Here is a 20,696-nt window from a genome sequence, read left to right as displayed (position 1 = left end):
TGTGCATAGATTCATGACTCTCACAGACTTTATGCTTAGATTCATGACTCTCACAGACTTTATGCTTAGATTCGTGGCTCCAACAACCTTGATTGAAGTATAACTTATCTAACATTTTGTATTATGAAACAAACAATTAATAGAAAATGATAAGTTTTGCTTTGGCCTATGTCAAGTGTTGATTTATTTTTTTCTGTAGTCTTTTTTTTTTTTTTGAGACGGAGTCTCGCTCTGATGCCCAGGCTGGAGTGCAGTGGTGCGATCTCGGCTGACTGCAAGCTCCGCCTCCTGGGTTCACGCCATTCTTCTGCCTCAGTCTCCTGAGTAGCTAGGACTACAGGCGCCCACCACCACACCCGGCTAATTTTTTCTATTTTTTAGTAGAGACGGGGTTTCACCCTGTTAGCTAGGATGGTCTCGATCTCCTGACCTCATGATCCACCCGTCTTGGCCTCCCAAAGTGCTGGGATTACAGGCGTGAGCCACAGTGCCTGGCGTTTTTTCTGTAGTCTTAATGGCTCAGATTTCTGATGAGCTTTTTTTGGGATCCCTAAGATTTATCTAATTTGATATTGGCATTGGAGTAAATAAATCCCATCTGGTTGTTAAAGTTGAATACTCTCCATCTCTTTAGGGTATGTAAATTCAAATCTTCTTAAGTTGTATATTAAGGACTAAGAATTTCCTCTAAAATCAGCGTTCTTTTCTAAAATAGAAACATTTAAAAAGTTATTTATTAGTGGTTTTAGAATAGTATTGGGGGAAAATGTTATCTCTTTAGGGTATGTAAATTATCAAACTTTCTTAAGTTATAAATTAAGGACTAAGAATTTCCTCTCTAAAATCAGTATTTTCTAAAATAGAAACATTTAAAACGTTATTTATTAGTGGTTTTAGAACAGTATTGGGGGAAAATGTTATTTTTATTAGAATGTAACATAGGCATGATAAGGTAAAATTTGAGTTCTCTATGAATATTTCATATTTGTTGTTCAGATATTTCTATACTCTGTAGAAGCAATCACTAAGCTTTGTTGAAAGCTTATTTTGTGCCAGGCATTGTTTGATGTACTTTGAATGTTTTAACTCACTTTATCCTCCTAACTCTAGAAGACACAAGTGTGTCAGTAATTTGGCCAAGACTGTTAACCTAGTAAGTGATGAATTGATTGAGGATTCAAAAGTGGCAGTCTGTTCCAGAGCCAGTGCCATGTTGCTTCCTGTATAAACAAGGGTTAATAATCGCAAAAATTATATTATGTGGGTATTTTTAATAGAAACTGTAGCAACTAATAACATGAAATATATTCAGTGACAAAAGTAGTTTAAAAGTAATTTTGCTATAATTTGGGAGCTGGAGGAAATAATTATTTTAATAGAATTTAGTGAAACATATCTTAATGTAATTCAAAGTAAGTTTTGGTGTTAAATTAATAATTTATTTTTAACCCAGGCATTAGTTGTGGAAAGAAGTATCAGAAAAGTAGTAGTCTCCAGGTTAACTGTTTTATGAAAAATAGTTTATTTGGTAACTTTTAATTTAGCGTGAAGTGTTAAACTGTGGGTTTTTTTTTTTTTTTTTTTTTTTTTGAGACAGAGTCTTGCTCTGTTGCCCAGGCTGGAGTACAGTGGTGTGATTTCAGCTCGCTGCAACCTGCACCTACTGGGTTCAAGTGATTCTCCCGCCTCAGCCTCCCAAATAGCTGGGACTACAGGTGTGCGTCACCATGCCCGGCTAATTTTTGTATTTTTAGTAGAGACGGGGTTTCACCATGCTGGCCAGGCTGGTTTTGAACTCCTGACCTCGTGATCCACCTGCCTCGGCCTCTCAGAGTGCTGAGATTACAGGCCTGAGCCACTGTACCTGGCCTGTACTATGGTGTTTTAACATGGAATGTAAATATGGGTTTATATGATTTAATCTAACTCTACTTTGGGGAATGTCTGACAAAATTAATTTCTATTACTTTCAGACTTGAAAGAGGCCTCCAGAAAAAGTAGATGTGTATCTGTACAAACAGATCCTACTGATGAAATTCCCACTAAAAAGTCAAAGAAGCATAAAAAGCACAAAAACAAAAAGAAGAAAAAGAAGAAAGAAAAGGAAAAAAAATATAAAAGACAGCCAGAAGAATCTGAGTCAAAGACGAAATCTCATCATGATGGGAACATAGATTTAGAATCTGATTCCTTTTTAAAGTTTGATTCTGAACCTTCAGCTGTGGCGCTGGAGCTTCCTACAAGAGCATTTGGCCTATCTGAGACCAATGAATCCCCTGCAGTTGTGCTAGAACCTCCTGTAGTATCAATGGAGGTATCAGAGCCACACATCTTAGAAACTCTGAAGCCAGCTACAAAAACTGCAGAACTGTCAGTTGCATCTACATCAGTAATCTCAGAGCAGTCAGAGCAGTCTGTGGCAGTAATGCCAGAACCATCCATGACAAAGATTCTGGATTCCTTTGCAACAGCACCAGTGCCTACTACAACAGTGGTGTTGAAGTCATCTGAGCCAGTTGTAACAATGTCAGTGGAGTATCAGATGAAGTCTGTGCTGAAATCTGTGGAGAGCACATCTCCAGAGTCATCAAAGATCATGTTGGTAGAGCCCCCAGTAGCAAAAGTGTTAGAGCCTTCAGAAACCCTTGTGGTATCATCAGAGACACCTACTGAGGTGTACCCTGAGCCAAGCACATCAACAACAATGGATTTTCCAGAGTCATCTGCAATTGAAGCGCTAAGATTGCCAGAGCAGCCTGTAGACGTACCATCGGAGATTGCAGATTCATCCATGACAAGACCGCAGGAGTTGCTGGAGCTGCCTAAGACCACAGCGTTGGAGCTGCAGGAGTCGTCGGTGGCCTCAGCGATGGAGTTGCCGGGGCCACCTGCGACCTCCATGCCGGAGTTGCAGGGGCCCCCTGTGACTCCAGTGCTGGAGTTACCTGGGCCCTCTGCTACCCCGGTGCCAGAGTTGCCAGGGCCCCTTTCTACCCCAGTGCCTGAGTTGCCAGGGCCCCCTGCGACAGCAGTGCCTGAGTTGCCAGGGCCCTCTGTGACACCAGTGCCACAGTTGTCGCAGGAATTGCCAGGGCTTCCAGCACCATCCATGGGGTTGGAGCCACCACAGGAGGTACCAGAGCCACCTGTGATGGCACAGGAGTTGCCAGGGCTGCCTTTGGTGACAGCAGCAGTAGAGTTGCCAGAGCAGCCTGCGGTAACAGTAGCAATGGAGTTGACCGAACAACCTGTGACGACGACAGAGTTGGAGCAGCCTGTGGGGATGACAACGGTGGAACATCCTGGGCATCCTGAGGTGACAACGGCAACAGGGTTGCTGGGGCAGCCTGAGGCAACGATGGTGCTGGAGTTGCCAGGACAGCCAGTGGCAACGACAGCGCTGGAGTTGCCGGGGCAGCCTTCGGTGACTGGGGTGCCAGAGTTGCCAGGGCTGCCTTCGGCAACTAGGGCACTGGAGTTGTCGGGGCAGCCTGTGGCAACTGGGGCACTAGAGTTGCCTGGGTCGCTCATGGCAGCTGGGGCACTGGAGTTCTCGGGGCAGTCTGGGGCAGCTGGAGCACTGGAGCTTTTGGGGCAGCCTCTGGCAACAGGGGTGCTGGAGTTGCCAGGGCAGCCTGGGGCGCCAGAGTTGCCTGGGCAGCCTGTGGCAACTGTGGCGCTGGAGATCTCTGTTCAGTCTGTGGTGACAACATCGGAGCTGTCAACGATGACCGTGTCGCAGTCCCTGGAGGTGCCCTCGACGACAGCGCTGGAATCCTATAATACGGTAGCACAGGAGCTGCCTACTACATTAGTGGGGGAGACTTCTGTAACAGTAGGAGTGGATCCCTTGATGGCCCCAGAATCCCATATATTAGCTTCTAACACCATGGAGACCCATATATTAGCATCCAACACCATGGACTCCCAAATGCTAGCGTCCAACACCATGGACTCCCAGATGCTAGCATCCAACACCATGGACTCCCAGATGTTAGCGTCTAGCACCATGGACTCCCAGATGTTAGCAACTAGTACCATGGACTCCCAGATGTTAGCAACTAGCTCCATGGACTCCCAGATGTTAGCAACTAGCACTATGGATTCCCAGATGTTAGCAACCAGTTCCATGGACTCCCAGATGTTAGCAACCAGCTCCATGGACTCCCAGATGTTAGCAACAAGCTCCATGGACTCCCAGATGTTAGCAACCAGCTCCATGGACTCCCAGATGTTAGCAACCAGCACCATGGATTCTCAGATGTTAGCAACCAGCACCATGGACTCCCAGATGTTAGCAACTAGCTCAATGGATTCCCAGATGTTAGCATCTGGCACTATGGACTCTCAAATGTTGGCTTCTGGCACCATGGATGCTCAGATGTTAGCGTCTGGTACCATGGATGCCCAGATGTTAGCGTCTAGTACCCAAGATTCTGCTATGTTGGGTTCAAAATCTCCTGATCCCTATAGGTTAGCTCAGGATCCTTACAGGTTAGCTCAGGATCCCTATAGGTTGGGCCATGACCCCTATAGATTAGGTCATGATGCTTACAGGTTAGGACAGGATCCTTATAGATTAGGCCATGATCCCTACAGACTAACTCCTGATCCCTATAGGATGTCACCTAGACCCTATAGGATAGCACCCAGGTCCTACAGAATAGCACCCAGGCCATATAGGTTAGCACCTAGACCCCTGATGTTAGCATCTAGACGTTCTATGATGATGTCCTATGCTGCAGAACGTTCCATGATGTCATCTTACGAACGCTCTATGATGTCTTATGAGCGGTCTATGATGTCCCCTATGGCTGAACGCTCTATGATGTCAGCCTACGAGCGCTCTATGATGTCAGCCTACGAGCGCTCTATGATGTCCCCTATGGCTGAGCGCTCTATGATGTCAGCTTATGAACGCTCCATGATGTCAGCTTATGAACGCTCCATGATGTCCCCAATGGCTGATCGATCTATGATGTCCATGGGTGCTGACCGGTCTATGATGTCGTCATACTCTGCTGCTGACCGGTCTATGATGTCATCGTACTCTGCAGCTGACCGATCTATGATGTCATCTTATACTGCTGATCGTTCAATGATGTCTATGGCTGCTGATTCTTACACCGATTCTTATACTGACACATACACAGAGGCATATATGGTGCCACCTTTGCCTCCTGAAGAGCCCCCAACAATGCCACCATTGCCACCTGAGGAGCCACCAATGACACCACCATTGCCTCCTGAGGAACCACCAGAGGGTCCAGCATTGCCCACTGAGCAGTCAGCATTAACAGCTGAAAATACTTGGCCTACAGAGGTGCCATCATTACCTTCTGAAGAGTCTGTATCGCACCCTGATCCTCCGGTGAGTCAAAGTGAGATTTCAGAGCCTTCAGCAGTGCCTACTGATTATTCAGTGTCAGCATCAGATCCCTCAGTTTTAGTGTCAGAGGCTGCTGTGACTGTTCCAGAACCACCGCCAGAGCCAGAATCTTCAATTATGTCAACACCTGTAGATTCTGCTGTAGTAGCAGAAGAACATGAAGTTGTTCCAGAGAGACCAGTGACTTGTATGGTATCTGAAACTCCCGCAGTGTCAGCTGAGCCAACTGTGTTAGCATCAGAGCCTTCTGTTATGTCAGAGACAGCAGAAACATTTGATTCCATGAGAGCCTCAGGACATGTTGCCTCAGAGGTGTCTACATCCTTGTTGGAGCCAGCAGTAACTACTCCAGTGCTGGCAGAGAGCATTCTGGAGCCGCCAGCCATGGCTGCCCCAGAGTCTTCGGCTATGGCTGTCCTGGAGTCTTCGGCTGTGACTGTCCTGGAGTCTTCGACTGTGACAGTCCTGGAATCTTCGACTGTGACTGTCCTGGAGCCTTCGGTTGTGACTATCCCGGAGCCTCCTGTTGTGGCTGAGCCAGACTATATTACCATTCCTGTGCCAGTTGTTTCTGCGCTGGAGCCTTCTGTGCCTGTCCTGGAACCAGCGGTGTCAGTCCTTCAATCTTCTATGATTGTTTCAGAACCATCTGTTTCTGTCCAGGAATCTACTGTGACAGTTTCAGAGCCTGCCGTCACTGTCTCAGAGCAGCCTCAAGTGATACCAACTGAGGTGGCTATAGAGTCCACACCAATGATACTGGAATCTAGTATCATGTCATCACATGTTATGAAAGGAATTAATCTATCCTCTGGTGATCAAAATCTTGCTCCAGAGATTGGCATGCAGGAGATTCCATTGCATTCAGGTGAAGAGCCACATGCTGAGGGACACCTGAAAGGTGACTCTTATGAAAGTGAACATGGTATAAATATAGACCTTAATATAAATAATCATTTACTAGCTAAAGAGATGGAACATAATACAGTGTGTGCTGCTAGTACTAGTCCTGTTGGGGAAATTGGTGAAGAGAAAATTTTGCCCACCAATGAGACTAAACAGTGCACAGTATTGGATACCTACCCTGGTTTTAGTGAAGCTGATGCAGGAGAAACTCTATCTTCTACTGGTCCTCTTGCTCTGGAACCTGATGCAACAGGAACCAGTAAGGGTATTGAATTTATCACAGCATCTACTCTCAGTTCAGTTAATAAATATGATGTTGATGTATCTTTAACTACTCAAGATACTGAACATGACATGGTAATTTCCACCAGTCCTAGTGGTGGTAGTGAAGCTGATATTGAAGGGCCGTTGCCGGCTAAAGATATTCATCTTGATTTACCATCTAATAATAACCTTGTTAGTAAGGATACAGAAGAACCATTAACTGTAAAAGAGAGTGACCAGACATTAGCAGCTCTGCTCAGCCCTAAAGAAAGTAGTGGAGGAGAAAAAGAAGTACCTCCCCCTCCTAAAGAGACACTGTCTGATTCAGGATTTTCTGCCAATATTGAGGATATTAATGAAGCAGATTTAGTGAGACCGTTACTTCCTAAGGACATGGAACGTCTTACAAGCCTTAGAGCTGGCATTGAAGGACCTTTACTTGCAAGTGATGTTGGACGTGACAAATCTGCTGCCAGCCCGGTTGTAAGTAGTATGCCAGAAAGAGCTTCAGAGTCTTCTTCAGAGGAAAAAGATGATTATGAAATTTTTGTAAAAGTTAAGGACACTCATGAAAAAAGCAAGAAAAATAAGAACCGTGATAAGGGGGAGAAAGAGAAGAAAAGAGACTCTTCATTAAGATCTCGAAGTAAGCGTTCCAAATCTTCTGAACACAAATCACGCAAGCGTACCAGTGAATCTCGTTCTAGGGCAAGGAAGAGATCATCTAAGTCCAAGTCTCATCGCTCTCAAACACGTTCACGGTCACGTTCAAGACGCAGAAGGAGGAGCAGCAGATCAAGATCAAAGTCTAGAGGAAGACGATCTGTATCAAAAGAGAAGCGCAAAAGATCTCCAAAGCACAGGTCCAAGTCTAGGGAAAGAAAAAGAAAAAGATCAAGCTCCAGGGATAACCGAAAGACAGTTAGAGCTCGAAGTCGAACCCCAAGTCGTCGGAGTCGGAGTCATACTCCAAGTCGTCGACGAAGGTCTAGATCTGTGGGTAGAAGGAGGAGCTTTAGCATTTCCCCAAGCCGCCGCAGCCGCACCCCCAGCCGCCGCAGTCGCACCCCCAGCCGCCGCAGCCGCACCCCCAGCCGCCGCAGCCGCACCCCCAGCCGCCGGAGCCGCACCCCTAGCCGTCGGAGCCGCACCCCAAGCCGCCGGAGAAGATCAAGGTCTGTGGTAAGAAGACGAAGCTTCAGTATCTCACCAGTCAGATTAAGGCGATCAAGAACACCCTTAAGAAGAAGGTTTAGCAGATCTCCCATCCGTCGTAAAAGATCCAGGTCTTCTGAACGAGGCAGATCACCCAAACGTCTGACAGATTTGGGTGAGTCATTTTAAAATTTAATGGGATGGTAGTAGAAAATGTTTTAAGCCTTAATTTTTTCTGATCTTGAGTCAAGTGAAATACTTAGTTACTGGTTTAGGATAAATATTTCTGTCTTTAAGTTTTTATGATTAAATGGTACTGTATTTAGGAAATACTGGGATCAGTGTATTATAATTAGAGTTAAAAAGTCCTGTTTCAGAATATAATAGAACCAAGGTGTTTCCATACTTGAATGTTTTATTTTGTTTCAGTTATCTTGCCATAGCTAAAAATTGAAAGCAGAAGCAGATGTAGAACTCTAGCTAAATTAAAAACAAGCTAAGTATATGCTCAGATTGTTATTGTATGTGTTCTAACATACATCCTTGCAACTAAGCCTAAAATTACAATGTTCCTTTTTAAATAAGTTAACATATCTTAAAATGGCATTATAGGACTGTTAAATGTTGGTGAAGGTAATTCTGATTGGTATAGTTGGTAATGGAAGTGAGTGGAGAATTTTGCATGTGGGGGTTATTTAATTGGGTAGGTGATACTAGCTAAATAAAGTTAAACATTTTAGATCAGAGTGATTTTTAATAACCTGTTCTGCTTTACTTTAAAAATAACTGTTCTAATTTCCCCTGATTTTTAGTGTGCAGAGGTGATGAAAACTTGATCGATATGCATGATTACCTACAATAAATATGGATAATTTATCCTTATCCCAGTATACTGGGCATTTCTAGGCCAGGATTGTCTAAAGAAGAAGAGGTTAAGAGTAAAAAGGGAGAATCCGCATTCAGTTCAACAGAAGTTTTCTGAGTTCTTTTTTATTCACAGCAGAGGAACAGTATGAAATTCCTCAAGTGATTACAAGTTGGTGGAGGAGACATGGGTAAAATGCATATATGTCTCTCTTATAGTAACACTGTCTAAAAAGGACAGAATGTGATTACTATAACACTGATAGAGGTGAGGTACTTTAGGAAAACAATGGGAAAAGGGATGTTAATTCTGACTTAATGACAGCTTGTTAGAAGAGGTGGCACTTCGGCTGGGCGCGGTGGCTCATGCCTGTAATCTCAGCACTTTGGGAGGCCGAGGCGGGTGGATCACCTGAGGTCAGGAGTTTGAGACCAGCTTGGCCAACGTGGAGAAGCCCCGTCTCTACTAAAAATACAAAAAAATAGCTGGGTATGGTGGCACGTGCCTGTAGTCCCAGTTACTCGGGAGGCTGAGACAGGAGAATCACTTGAACCCGAGAGGTGGAGGTTGCAGTGAGCCAAGATGGCGCCACTGCACTGCAGCCTGGGCGACAGAGTGAGACTCTGTCTCAAAAAAAAAAAAGAAAAAAAAGAAAAGAGGTGGCACTTGAACTGGGGCCCAAAGAGTGATTAAGGTGTCAGATTAGAAGGAGATTAAGGTCATGATAATTTTGTGAAATAAAATTGGCTTTGGCAGATTTATATCTTAGAGTGTGTGTAGTAGGGTGATCATTATAGTTGTGTAGTAACCTATTGTAATATTCTAATGGGAAGCTCAATATGTGGACTTAATTCCCTGAATGAGGCCACTGCTTAAAAACTTTGAGCCAGTGGTTTGATCATAGCTATAACTTAGAGCAGAATATTGATGCCTATAGTTTTTTCCTTTTTTTTTCTTTTTTATTAGATACCCAAGTTCTTCGATGGATCTAGGATGCCTTTAGTTTTGTTAGTATGTTAGACTTTTGGTAATACAAAATGTACAGCCTTTTAGGAAAACTGCAGCTTGTATTTTTCTTCTTACAGATAAGGCTCAATTACTTGAAATAGCCAAAGCTAATGCAGCTGCCATGTGTGCTAAGGCTGGTGTCCCTTTACCGCCAAACCTAAAGCCTGCACCTCCACCTACTATAGAAGAGAAAGTTGCTAAAAAGTCAGGAGGAGCTACTATAGAAGAACTAACTGAGGTAAGCTAGACAGAATTTGTTTTCATTCTTAAATGGATTATTCCAGTGATGTTGACTCTGGAGCGTGCCAAAACCCGAATTGTGGGCAGAACTGATAATGGCTGGCACCGAGTGGCCAAAACCCGAAATACAGATGTGGCAGCGGCAGAAGCTCTGTTTAGCAGGCCATTATCCGGGATGGCTAAGCTCCGCTAGCTAAAAGTTACTTCCCATTACTTTTGCTTTCCAGTTTTAGAAGCCAAACTGACTGAGGAGTGGGACGGTTCGTTTGAATGGAGGAGGTGTTGAGTGAGCAACACGCAGAAGCTCGCCTACAGTTTCGTTTCCATTCACGACGCGTTCACTGATCGCCACGAGTATACTGCATATACGCAAAGACACAGACAATCTTCAGAAATGATCTTTTGCCACCGGAGCTTGGAAATTAATAAGAATAGCTGGCCATTGCCTGAAAGGAACTTCTTTCGCATCAACATTTCGGGTTTTGGCTGTTTGGTACCAGCCATTGGCGATAATGGCCGGCCATTATCAGTTCTTCCTGCGGTTCGGGTTTTGGCAGTAACATATATATTTTAAACACACTTATTTTTGTTTTTAAAAGTTTGATCTTTTCAATTGAGGCTTTTTTGGGGCTTTGTTTTATTACTATTTTTTTGGTGTGGGTGGTGGGGGGGAGATGCTAAAATATTGCTGCTAGGATCCAGAAATACCACACTGTTTCATATATTGGAACTTGTTATTGGCTAGCCTTATGCCAGCCTGCCACTGTCAATATATTCTGTTCCCCTTGGTTACAAGCTTAATATACTCTTGTGTTTTTGGCGAAATGAGCTTTTTATCCTATTGTAATATTTTCAATTGATAATAGATGTCATTAAATATACTGCTTATAGAGACAGGTGTACCCAAATTTACTCTTGACCTTTTTATAAAGCCAGGTAATAGAGTCTGTTCCTTTGCATCTCAGGAAGGAATTGACTTTGCTTTATGTATCAGACCTCATCAATTGCACCCTCTCCATCATGCCTTATTTTCCTAAGTTCTTCTTAAAGAAACTCAACCCACAAAACATTTATGGAGAGACATGTTGCTATCTAATCCTGTTGCAAATGTTTCAGATCTTTTGTTTTGCCATACATTTGGGAAAATGTAAAGCTTCTGAATCTGTTTCCTCACTTAGATTTATTACAATATGAATTACAACTTTTTAAAAAAAATTAAGGACCTTGTAAATGCTTCTATTGCTTATTTACCTAATCCAAGCTCCTTATCCAAAATGCTATGAACATTAGTATTTTGCTGTTTTCGGCCCCATCTTCAGCCTTCTTGTCCCAAGTTTCTTCTCACCTTTTTACCACCATCTGACTAGGATGACTTCTCCTTTCCCTACCAGTCTTTGTTCTTTACTATGAAAATCTGGCTTAGAACTCTTCAAGGAATATTCCTTGATTCTCTAACTCTGCCTGACTATTCTCTCTTAAGCCTTTGTTCTTTTAGCACTTATGTACTCAGTTTGTATTATATCAGTTTGCACTTGTTATTGTGTTGCTCTGTAAAAGTGTTCAATTATTTCACGTATATGTATTCCTTCTCTTGAACTAGATTGTAAGCTCCTTGAGAGCAGGGACCATGTCTTCTACTTCTTTTTTTTTTTTTTTTTTTTTGTATTCCCCAGACAGTGCCCAGTACAGTGCTCTCTCTGCACATAGTAGGTGCTCAATAAATGTTGTTGACTGACTGACCAGCCAGAGTGTGTTTAAATAGTAGTTAATATTGCCAAGTTATGTATCTATAACCTGTCATGAATCTTGTTTAACTTTTGAAAGTTGCTTTTATGTGGTTTTGATTCTAAGAAATTACATGTTGTACATAAAGCGTAAGATTTATCTTTTGTTTGTTTTTACTTTTAAAGAAATGTAAACAGATCGCACAGAGTAAAGAAGATGATGATGTAATAGTGAATAAGCCTCATGTTTCGGATGAAGAGGAAGAAGAACCTCCTTTTTATCATCATCCCTTTAAACTCAGTGAACCCAAACCTATTTTTTTCAATCTGAATGTGAGTATTAGTGCTTATGGATTGGTAAAACAGTGTAACTTGTGGAGCTATTTAAATAAAACCCAAATCGAATTTAGTTTATTAATTTTTGTTTTAAATACTGTGAGAAATAATGGACAATAAATATCATTTCCTTCAGATTATGTCGAAAATCTCAAACCATTTAATGTAGATACTATATTGAGCTTTAATTAAGAAACATTTTATTTTTTAGATTGCTGCAGCAAAACCAACTCCACCAAAAAGCCAGGTAACATTAACAAAAGAATTCCCTGTATCATCTGGATCTCAACATCGGAAAAAAGAAGCGGATAGTGTTTATGGAGAATGGGTTCCTGTGGAGAAAAATGGTGAAGAAAACAAAGATGATGATAATGTTTTCAGCAGCAATTTGCCCTCAGAGGTAAGTAGGAGGAATATTATGTATTTTTCCTTTTTTATACCTGAATCTGCCATTTCATTGTTATTTTATATCTGATTTGGATTCTGTTTCACTCTTCTTAGGGCCGGGTTAAACGGCAGGGCCGGGTTAGACGACAGATGAAACAACCCGCAGCTTCTCATTTGACAGTAACTCGATGCAATTCACTTTGTGGAACCAAGCCACAAAGTGAAAAGCATCGAATTGCAGAGAACAGTGTTATCACATCCCTACCCAACATTGGGCCCTCCCTGCACTTGTGGGAAGGTAGTCCAAGGTACAACTATTTAGCTTCCCGATTTGCTTCAAGGCTCTATAGCTCTAGATTTTGGTGGTAGCAAATTTATCGGGTGGAGGGATTGATCGGAGAGGGCAGATCCTCAGGTTCAACACAAGAACTGGATTGGAAAAGGTCACTGTAGGCTGATGTGAGCATCTTGGGTACATAGCCCATTGCCCTTAATGATGGTTTCTTACTGTTTCTCTTGGGTTGTTTGTCAGATAGCCTTTAGTTTTAATTATTTTTCCTTCCCTTTGCTACCTTGGCCCTTTTAAATTCTTGTGTTTAACCTAATGCTCAGCCTTGGTACTCCATTCCCTTCTCCTTCCCCTCTTTGCTACTATTAAAAGTCGGAGAAGTGGAATTCAAACGTTGAAATTTCCACGGGGCTATAGTTGTATCTTAATAATGCCAAGTGTCAAAACAACCCCATTAAAATGCCGCCTGATTAAATAATGTGCTGCTAAATATAGTGCACATGAAAACAGCAAGACTGTATATATATGTAAATATATATATATCTGTATCTTTGTATGTATCTCTGTATCTGTACCTTTGCTGTATCTTTTAATAAACAGTTTACTTTTATTTAACTTGTTGTGCAAAATCACGCTTGGGGGATGTGGGAGGGTGGAGTCTTAATAGGGGGGTGGGAGTTTTAAATACTATAGATTAGTTGTCATCACCTCTTGCCCTTGGTTTCCAAAGCCCAAACTTTTGCCAAGGACTGGACTAGGTATCTGATGCCCATCTGGACATTTTTCTTGCAGTTCTTGGATATGTAGATCAGAGACACCTGTACTCTTCACTGTAGGTTCCCTTCCTTGGCTTGGCCATATCATCATCTTGCAGTAAACACCTCCAATTCTACAAATAAATCCTGTTTATAAAATCAGAAAGTGAACAGAACCCAAATCAGAAATTTTTTGATAGCAGTACTTTTTTCCCCAAGCTATTCACAGGTGACATTTTCACTTTTTTTTTGTTTGTTTGACCTGCAGCATTTTGAGAGAACAAGTTCTATACAATGAAGCTGGACATGATAACTAGCCAGTGTAACTTACGGTTACTGGTGATAATCTGTATTCCCATGGGATTCAACAAGTGAAACAAGTTATGCCATCACCAGTTAAGAGGGAGATAGTTGGTTCGGATAATATTTTAGTGAGACCGTTTGAGTTGTTAATCCCCAAATCAGGCTACCTGCATATCTCAAGAGAGAAAGGTTAACTGACATGTGCAGCTGACTTAATCTTCTTGTAGTAGCTGAATAGAAACCATGATAAGAGGGTTGAGCAGACTTACTTAGAAATCCTAATATGTATGCTTTTAGTAATTTCCTGCAGATTAAGCATTTAAAAAAGAGTTGGGAAAAAAAATAGGTAGGGAGAGAGTCTGTATGACAAATATTTTCCAATGAAGTGAAGACTTAACAAATATTGCAGAATTCCAAGGGATCTTCCTGAGAAGATAAGTGAGCATAACTGTTTTGAATTTCTTCAGTTCAATCATGGGGAAAGTGCTTAGTAACTCCTGATGCTTACACTTTTTTGAGAGAGAGAGAGAGTGTGTGTGTGTGTGTGTGTATTTGAAATTCAGTACTCAGCCATTTTCAATCTTAACACTGAGTGTGGTGCCTTAGCCTTGTTTGTCATCAAAAGTTGTCAGATTTTAATTAAAGGTTGAGGAGAATTATTCTTAAATCTGGTGGGAAAAGTTGATAGAGAAAGGTACTCAAATAATGGTGACATTACTATTTTTTGTTAAAAAATTTTTTTTTCTTAAGAAGAATCCTAGAAGGTAAAATTATTTTACAATTCTTTTCAAAGGGCTAAATGAATAAAGCAGATGATGTCTCTTGTGGGACGATATATGTAACTATTTGATATAAAACCTCTTTAAGCTGCTTAGAAGATTAGACTCAAAAGAACATACAGATTAATTCTAAAGAAAAGAATCCCAAAATACTAGGGCAAAGAGGCAGGATTGCCTTTTGCTTTCATATCTGCACTTTTACCTGGCAGTAATGTTAAAATGTGTAGAGGAAATAGTCACAATTTAAAATGTTTAGTTCCAGTTATTTAGCGACCATCTAAATATACTATATTGTATATATAGAAGGTAAAAGTAATGAATTTATTATTTATACAATTAGTGTTATATATACCAATGTTGTGAAATACTTTTGGTAACACTTTATGGGAGCATTAACCCTTTTGATTCCTTGTTAGAGTTTGAAATAAAGGCTTCTAGAGTAAAAAGAGATAGTTCTTTTAAATGGTCAACCTTTGAACTGAATAGTAATTTTTATATATGCCTTTTTCATTTTAATAAATATAAATGGAGTTTGTGGTTCTTTGTTGTTGAGCGTAAAACATTTAGGCAAAGATCACAGATTTTATCTCCATAAGAGGGCTGAATTAGCTTTGCTGTAATCCCTAATCCCACCAATTGTCTTGCATATGAATGCTCTTTGACATGAGTATGAATGGATAGACATTGTGGATGAAGCAGCATAAATTCATTTCTTATGGAAAAACAACTCATCAGACTGTGTGCGGTACTGCCATAGCATCGTCTTCATACTCAGAAACCAGCCAGCATCATCCTCAGTAAGGAGTGACTACAGAACTTTGACTGTATTTGTGTGAATTTGATTTATAAACAATGAAATAAAAAAATGTTGGAAAACTAATTTTTTAAAAATAGTCCTCAGGGGCATTAATTCTTGGTAATAAAGTTAGCAGAGGTTTATTGAGTAGATTAGGATGTAATCTTTGACATAAGTGGAGTAATTACTCAACTATTAGTGTGGAGTTTTCATGGATTTAGTATCAATCAAATGTTTTAGGGGTCTAGAGGTAGTATTGTTAAGGTCTAGTGAATGCTCAGATGTTAAGATCATCTTTATCTTAAGCAGTTTGCTGGTTTGTATTTATCAAGTCATATTTCCACATCCCAATGGAATTACAATTTTTTAAAATTTATGCGCTCTAAATGTATAGGAAAACTTGGAGGAAAATGAAAATTTTAATTGGAAATTAAACACATAGGTCTCGGCACTGCTAGAATGTGTAATATACAGCCTTGTTATTAATTCTTTTCTTCCTAGATTCTGTTATGTGGTTAATGCTGAATTTCTCTGAACCATTTAGTAGGTTATCTATTTGTTTTCCCGTTGTACTTCATTTAGTCTATTATACACTAGAGAATTTTGTATGATACAATAAAAAGATTCGTAATTCACTTTTTAAAGCCAACCAAACACATAACTGGGACATTCTGTGGCTTTTATTTTTGTAGTTGTCATTTTGCTCTTGTATGCATTAACCTCTTTATATTTTAATATTTGCTAAATATTCTAAAATCATGTTTTATATACAGGCCAGATGCTTTTACTTTAGGTCTATTTTCTTATAATTAAAGTTTTCCTTTTATGCCTGCTTTTGAGATATCTGTGATTACCAGTAATAGAAAATAATTTTCTGGTTATAAGTATTTTCCTTATCTGACTCACCCCATCCTAACAATTCTTTAGCTCTTTTATATTCTTTCACTGATGTTCTAAGAAGTCTCAAAATACTTGTTCTTTTTATGTCAACAGTTGTGTTACCAAAAGGAGTAAATGGATTTAGAAGAATTTCCTAAATGAGAAATAAAAATGTAAAAGGCCCACTTACATGTATAATATAGGTCATGAAATGCATGTTATATGGTGCCAGTTGCATTATGGTAATTTCATTATGCCTCAGACACCTTTGTAGGTTTTATAAGAAGTAGTTGTCTGCTTTGTTGCTGAGGGAGAGATTGAAGAATTTGGGCAGTTTTTATTAACCTGAGATTTGTAATTCAGGACACTTTTTATGTAAATCTCACCTTTTAGAGCAAAGATGAAAAGTCAGTAAACATTTCCCCCATTATCATACCTAGAATATTACTACAGAATTATTTTTATACATTAGGTAACATGCTAGTCTACAGTGTATTGGTAGAAACTAAGGCTTGTTGGTGACAACTTGGTAATAGTATTCTACAGATTAAAGATTCTCTTTTTCCCAGTTTTTGGAAGGGCCTTTTACCATCATTTTGGTCCCTTTCTTATATTTCCAGTTTCTGAATATTAAAGGATAGTTAAGATTCTAAAGCTCTATTATTGTCCAATGCAGCAGTTACCAGCCACTGAAAAATCACGTTTTTAATCACACTAGTTACATTTCAGGTGCTCAGTAGTGATCACTGTTAAGTTGTACTGGGCACTGCTGCTCTAAAGGGTAGCTGTGGTATTATGAGTGTTTCAATACTGATAAGTAACATTGGGTTTGACCCTTAAACATTGCTGCTTTGGGGATTGTATTGGCTTTTTATGCCTCATTGTATAATTTGAGTTACCTTGAAAGGCTGGAAACAGGCTTTTTGATGTAAACTTTTGAGGATCCTTATGAGGTTAAGATAATCTTGATTCATTCTACTTTGAGTATACGTTTTCTCATTTAAAAATAAAAATATGGCCAGGCGCAGTGGTTCACGCCTGTAATCCCAGAACTTTGGGAGGCCAAGGTGGGCGGATCACCTGAGGTCAAGAGTTCAAGACCAGCCTGACCAACATGGAGAAAGTGCGTCTCTCCTAAAAATACAAAATTAGCCGGGGGTGGTGGCGCATGCATGTAATCCCAGCTACTCAGGAGGCTGAGGCAGGAGAATTGCTTGAACCCAGGAGGCGGGAGGTTGCAGTGAGCCAAGATTGTGCCATTGCACTCCAGCCTGGGCAACAAGGATGAAACTCCATCTCAAAAAAAAAAAACAATGTAACTAATAGTCAAATTACTATTTGGTAATACATTTTTGACATGAACTTGCAGCTCCCTTGGTAAGTCTGTTGAAGAATAAATGAAGTTTTACCACCTCAGGAAAAACATAGTTGTAATTTTATTTAAATATCAAGGTTGCTATAATAAAATTCCTTTCAGAATCATACGAATTTAATATGAAACACTAAGATTTGAAGACTCTCATTCTGGGGATAAATGGTGAGGCATTTAGGTTAAATGTTTAATAAAGGCTAAGAGAGAAAAACATTCACAAGTGTAATAGTTTGCTTTCCACTTGGAAAGAATTAGTTTTATTCTAGAAGTTACATTTTAGAGCCATCTGAATAGATTTGTGGCTAATTTATAGTTGGAAATTAGGGATCAGGAGTTGGGATAGTGGGTAGACACATTTTCCCCAGTATCCTCTCAGATTTTAGCCTTGTTAGAATAAAAGCCTATTATTTATGCCTAAGCACCCTAACACTTAGATTTATAGAGACTGCTAGGAAAAGCAAAGTAAGTGTGAGAAGGTTAATGAGACAGTACTTGTCGCATCTCGTGTGCCTTCAAAAATTACCTTGACAAAACATCTTAAGGTAGGCCTAGGGGGACATGCATTTTCACCTGAAATACCTGCATTCTCATTTAAAGTCCCAGGAATCAAACAGACTTAAGTGAAAGATGAACATACTAAGTTTCTTAGTGTTTCAGTCTCACTTTGCTTAGATTAATATTTCTAATAGGTCTTAGAAATATTCTAATTTGTGTGATGGTTTGCTTAAATCAACTTAGCGAAATTACAGTCGAGAGATTCAGTTTGAAAGATGCATTCTGCAGTTGCTTATTAGACTGTTTATAGATCTCTAGGAAGTTTTATATATTAACATAAACAGTCAAAAGAATTAATTTTGTTTTCATTTTAAGAAGGCATTATATCAGAATCCATACTTTCTTAAAAACCTTGAGTTAGCTAAAGGAATATTAGTTTATTAGCAAGGTAACTAAGAATTATGGAGGATTAGGGGTTCTGAAGGTAAGAAAGATTTGTGAATCCTTATGCATGAGTTGTAATTATTCTCATAGTCATACAGCCTTCTCTACTAGACAGGTCTTATTCTTCAGAGAAGTCTTTTATACATGATACATAGTCTTAATTACAGCTAGCCTCTGCTTGTAAAAAAGAAAATCCTTAGCTGTTAGCTGTTTACTGACTTCCCCGTATTTGTTATGTTCATGCAGTGTCTACTTATTCTTTGTATATGAAAACAGCAAAATCTTCATGTCAGATAAGCATTTTACAAAAATGAATTTTCTTGTGTGAGATAACTAGGAAATAATAATAATGTTAAAAGAAGGACAAAAACCAAGAAATGAGTTGATATAAATCAACTTGAGCTTTTAATTTTAGAACAAAAAAAATACCAAATACTTATCTTGATGTGTTTTTCCTTCTGTGGTTAAACCTTCCACAAATCTGACAAATTAAGAATTGGCTCCAAAGATTACTTTGAAAAAAAAATGTTTCTCCCACTTGCCATAAGGTTTTAAAAGGTAGAATATGAGCTTTGAAAAGAAAGAAACACTTAAAAGTGTTTCAGTTGATGTTATAGACTTCCACAGAAATATTATAATTATAAATAGTATTATACTTAATATAAGTAATAAGTGTGTATAAACTGAAAACATGGTGCGTTTATTTATAGCCTGAATATATTGTTTAAAGAAATTGGGTTCTTAAGACCAAAGTGTCCACAACTGGAAGATGTTAAAGATACGCTGATGAGTAAATGAGTGATCGTAGTGGTTTTCTGCTTGCTTATTCAATAATTTTGCTTACTGCTCCTGAAGGTTATGCTAATGAGTAAAATGAAAACTGCTAAGGAATGTAATAACCTTTAACACAGTTCAAAAAATTTGCAGTTTACTATAAATAGCTTTCAGTCATGAAGGGTAGAGAGTTTTAAGTTCTTAATGGAACTTTGTATGATTATAGTTTGATATATGTATAATAGAAAATTGACTAAATTCAGTCAGATTTTGGGTTCAGTTCTGCGACCCGTGTGATACTTTGTAATTTATCTTAATCCTCTTGTTTTCCAAGATTACTTTCTCTTTTTGAGTCTTCCCCCTATTTTCCAAGATTATTAATATACAAGACTATTATTTTGTTTTTGACATGTAGCAACCAAAGATATGAGTACTTTTCAGAATTTAGGGGACTATGGTAATTTGAGATAATTATCTCTGTTTTCTTTCTTAGCCTGTGGACATCTCTACAGCAATGAGTGAACGGGCACTTGCTCAGAAAAGACTCAGTGAGAATGCATTTGACCTTGAAGCCATGAGCATGTTAAATAGAGCTCAGGAAAGGGTATGTAGCAGTTTTTTTTTTTTTTAAGTTATTATTTACCGTCAGCCAACTCACACCAGTGTACCAATTTTAATGTCTAAATAAGAATTTCGCTAACTAGATGGTTGAGTTGTAACATCCTTTACCTTATTTTCAGTGTCTTATTTTCAATGAAAGTGATTCGAGGCCTGATCATTTATTCAATAAATGTTTATTGTTTACTATGTGGCAGGAACTGTTTATTGAGAGAACAAAATAGAAAAATTTCCCTGTCCTCACAGAGTTTACAATCTGGTGTATAAAAACAACTAAGTGCCTACAACCCTATGAAATGTGTAGGTATTAATAGTTGCCATATTTCAGCTGAGAAAACTGAAGTAAAGAGAGGCTAAGGCCAGGCATGGTGGCTGACGCCTGTAATCCCAGCACTTTGGGAGGCCGAGGTGGGGGCAAGGAGTCAGGAGTTCGAGAACAGCCTGGCCAAGATGGTGAAACCCCATCTCTACTAAAAATACAAAAATTAGCCGGGTTTGGTATTGCATGCCTGTAATCCCAGCTACTCAGGAGGCTGAGGCAGGAGAATTGCTTGAACCCGGGAGGCAGAGTTTGCAGTGAGCCAAGATTGTGCCACTGTACTCCAGCCTGCTCAACAGAGTGAGACTGTCTTAAAAAAAAAAAAAAAAAAAAAAAAAGTGATTAAGTGATACCCATGGTCACACAACTAATTGGGGGAAATGGGATTCAAACCCAAGCAATCTGAATCTGGAGTCTGTGCTCCAGAGTCCAGCCTCTCCATTTCAATGGACAGCCTCTCCATTTCATTTCTGCTGTTTTATGGTAAATCAGTAAGTACATGTTCAGACAGGAAATACATTGCTGACTGTGCAAGGTGTTTAGTAAATCTAATTTGTGTGAATGACAGCTGATTCTTTTTTTTTTTTTTTTTTTTTTTT

General features: G+C 39.7%; 1 protein-coding gene across 4 annotated transcripts in view; it reads left to right on the top strand.

The window, feature by feature from the left end:
• The window catches only part of SON (SON DNA and RNA binding protein), a 34,540-nt gene that overhangs the window by 4,321 nt on the left and 9,523 nt on the right, over positions 1-20,696 (top strand). For 2 of the 4 annotated variants that reach the window (XM_032175671.3, XM_058427851.1), the window contains exons 3-7: positions 1,974-7,889; positions 9,665-9,825; positions 11,738-11,884; positions 12,099-12,287; positions 19,654-19,764. In XM_032175671.3, coding sequence (XP_032031562.1) covers positions 1,974-7,889; positions 9,665-9,825; positions 11,738-11,884; positions 12,099-12,287; positions 19,654-19,764 — 6,524 coding nt within the window. Of the gene's footprint in view, positions 1-1,973; positions 7,890-9,664; positions 9,826-10,054; positions 11,500-11,737; positions 11,885-12,098; positions 12,288-12,388; positions 13,180-19,653; positions 19,765-20,696 lie in introns of those variants that run through there. The other 2 variants (XM_032175672.2, XM_032175673.2) reach the window with 2 other exon arrangements.

The sequence above is a fragment of the Hylobates moloch genome, unplaced genomic scaffold (genome assembly GCF_009828535.3).
Source record: "Hylobates moloch isolate HMO894 unplaced genomic scaffold, HMol_V3 SCAFFOLD_14, whole genome shotgun sequence".
NCBI lineage: Eukaryota > Metazoa > Chordata > Mammalia > Primates > Hylobatidae > Hylobates > Hylobates moloch.
This window is presented reverse-complemented; position numbering and strand designations above follow the sequence as displayed.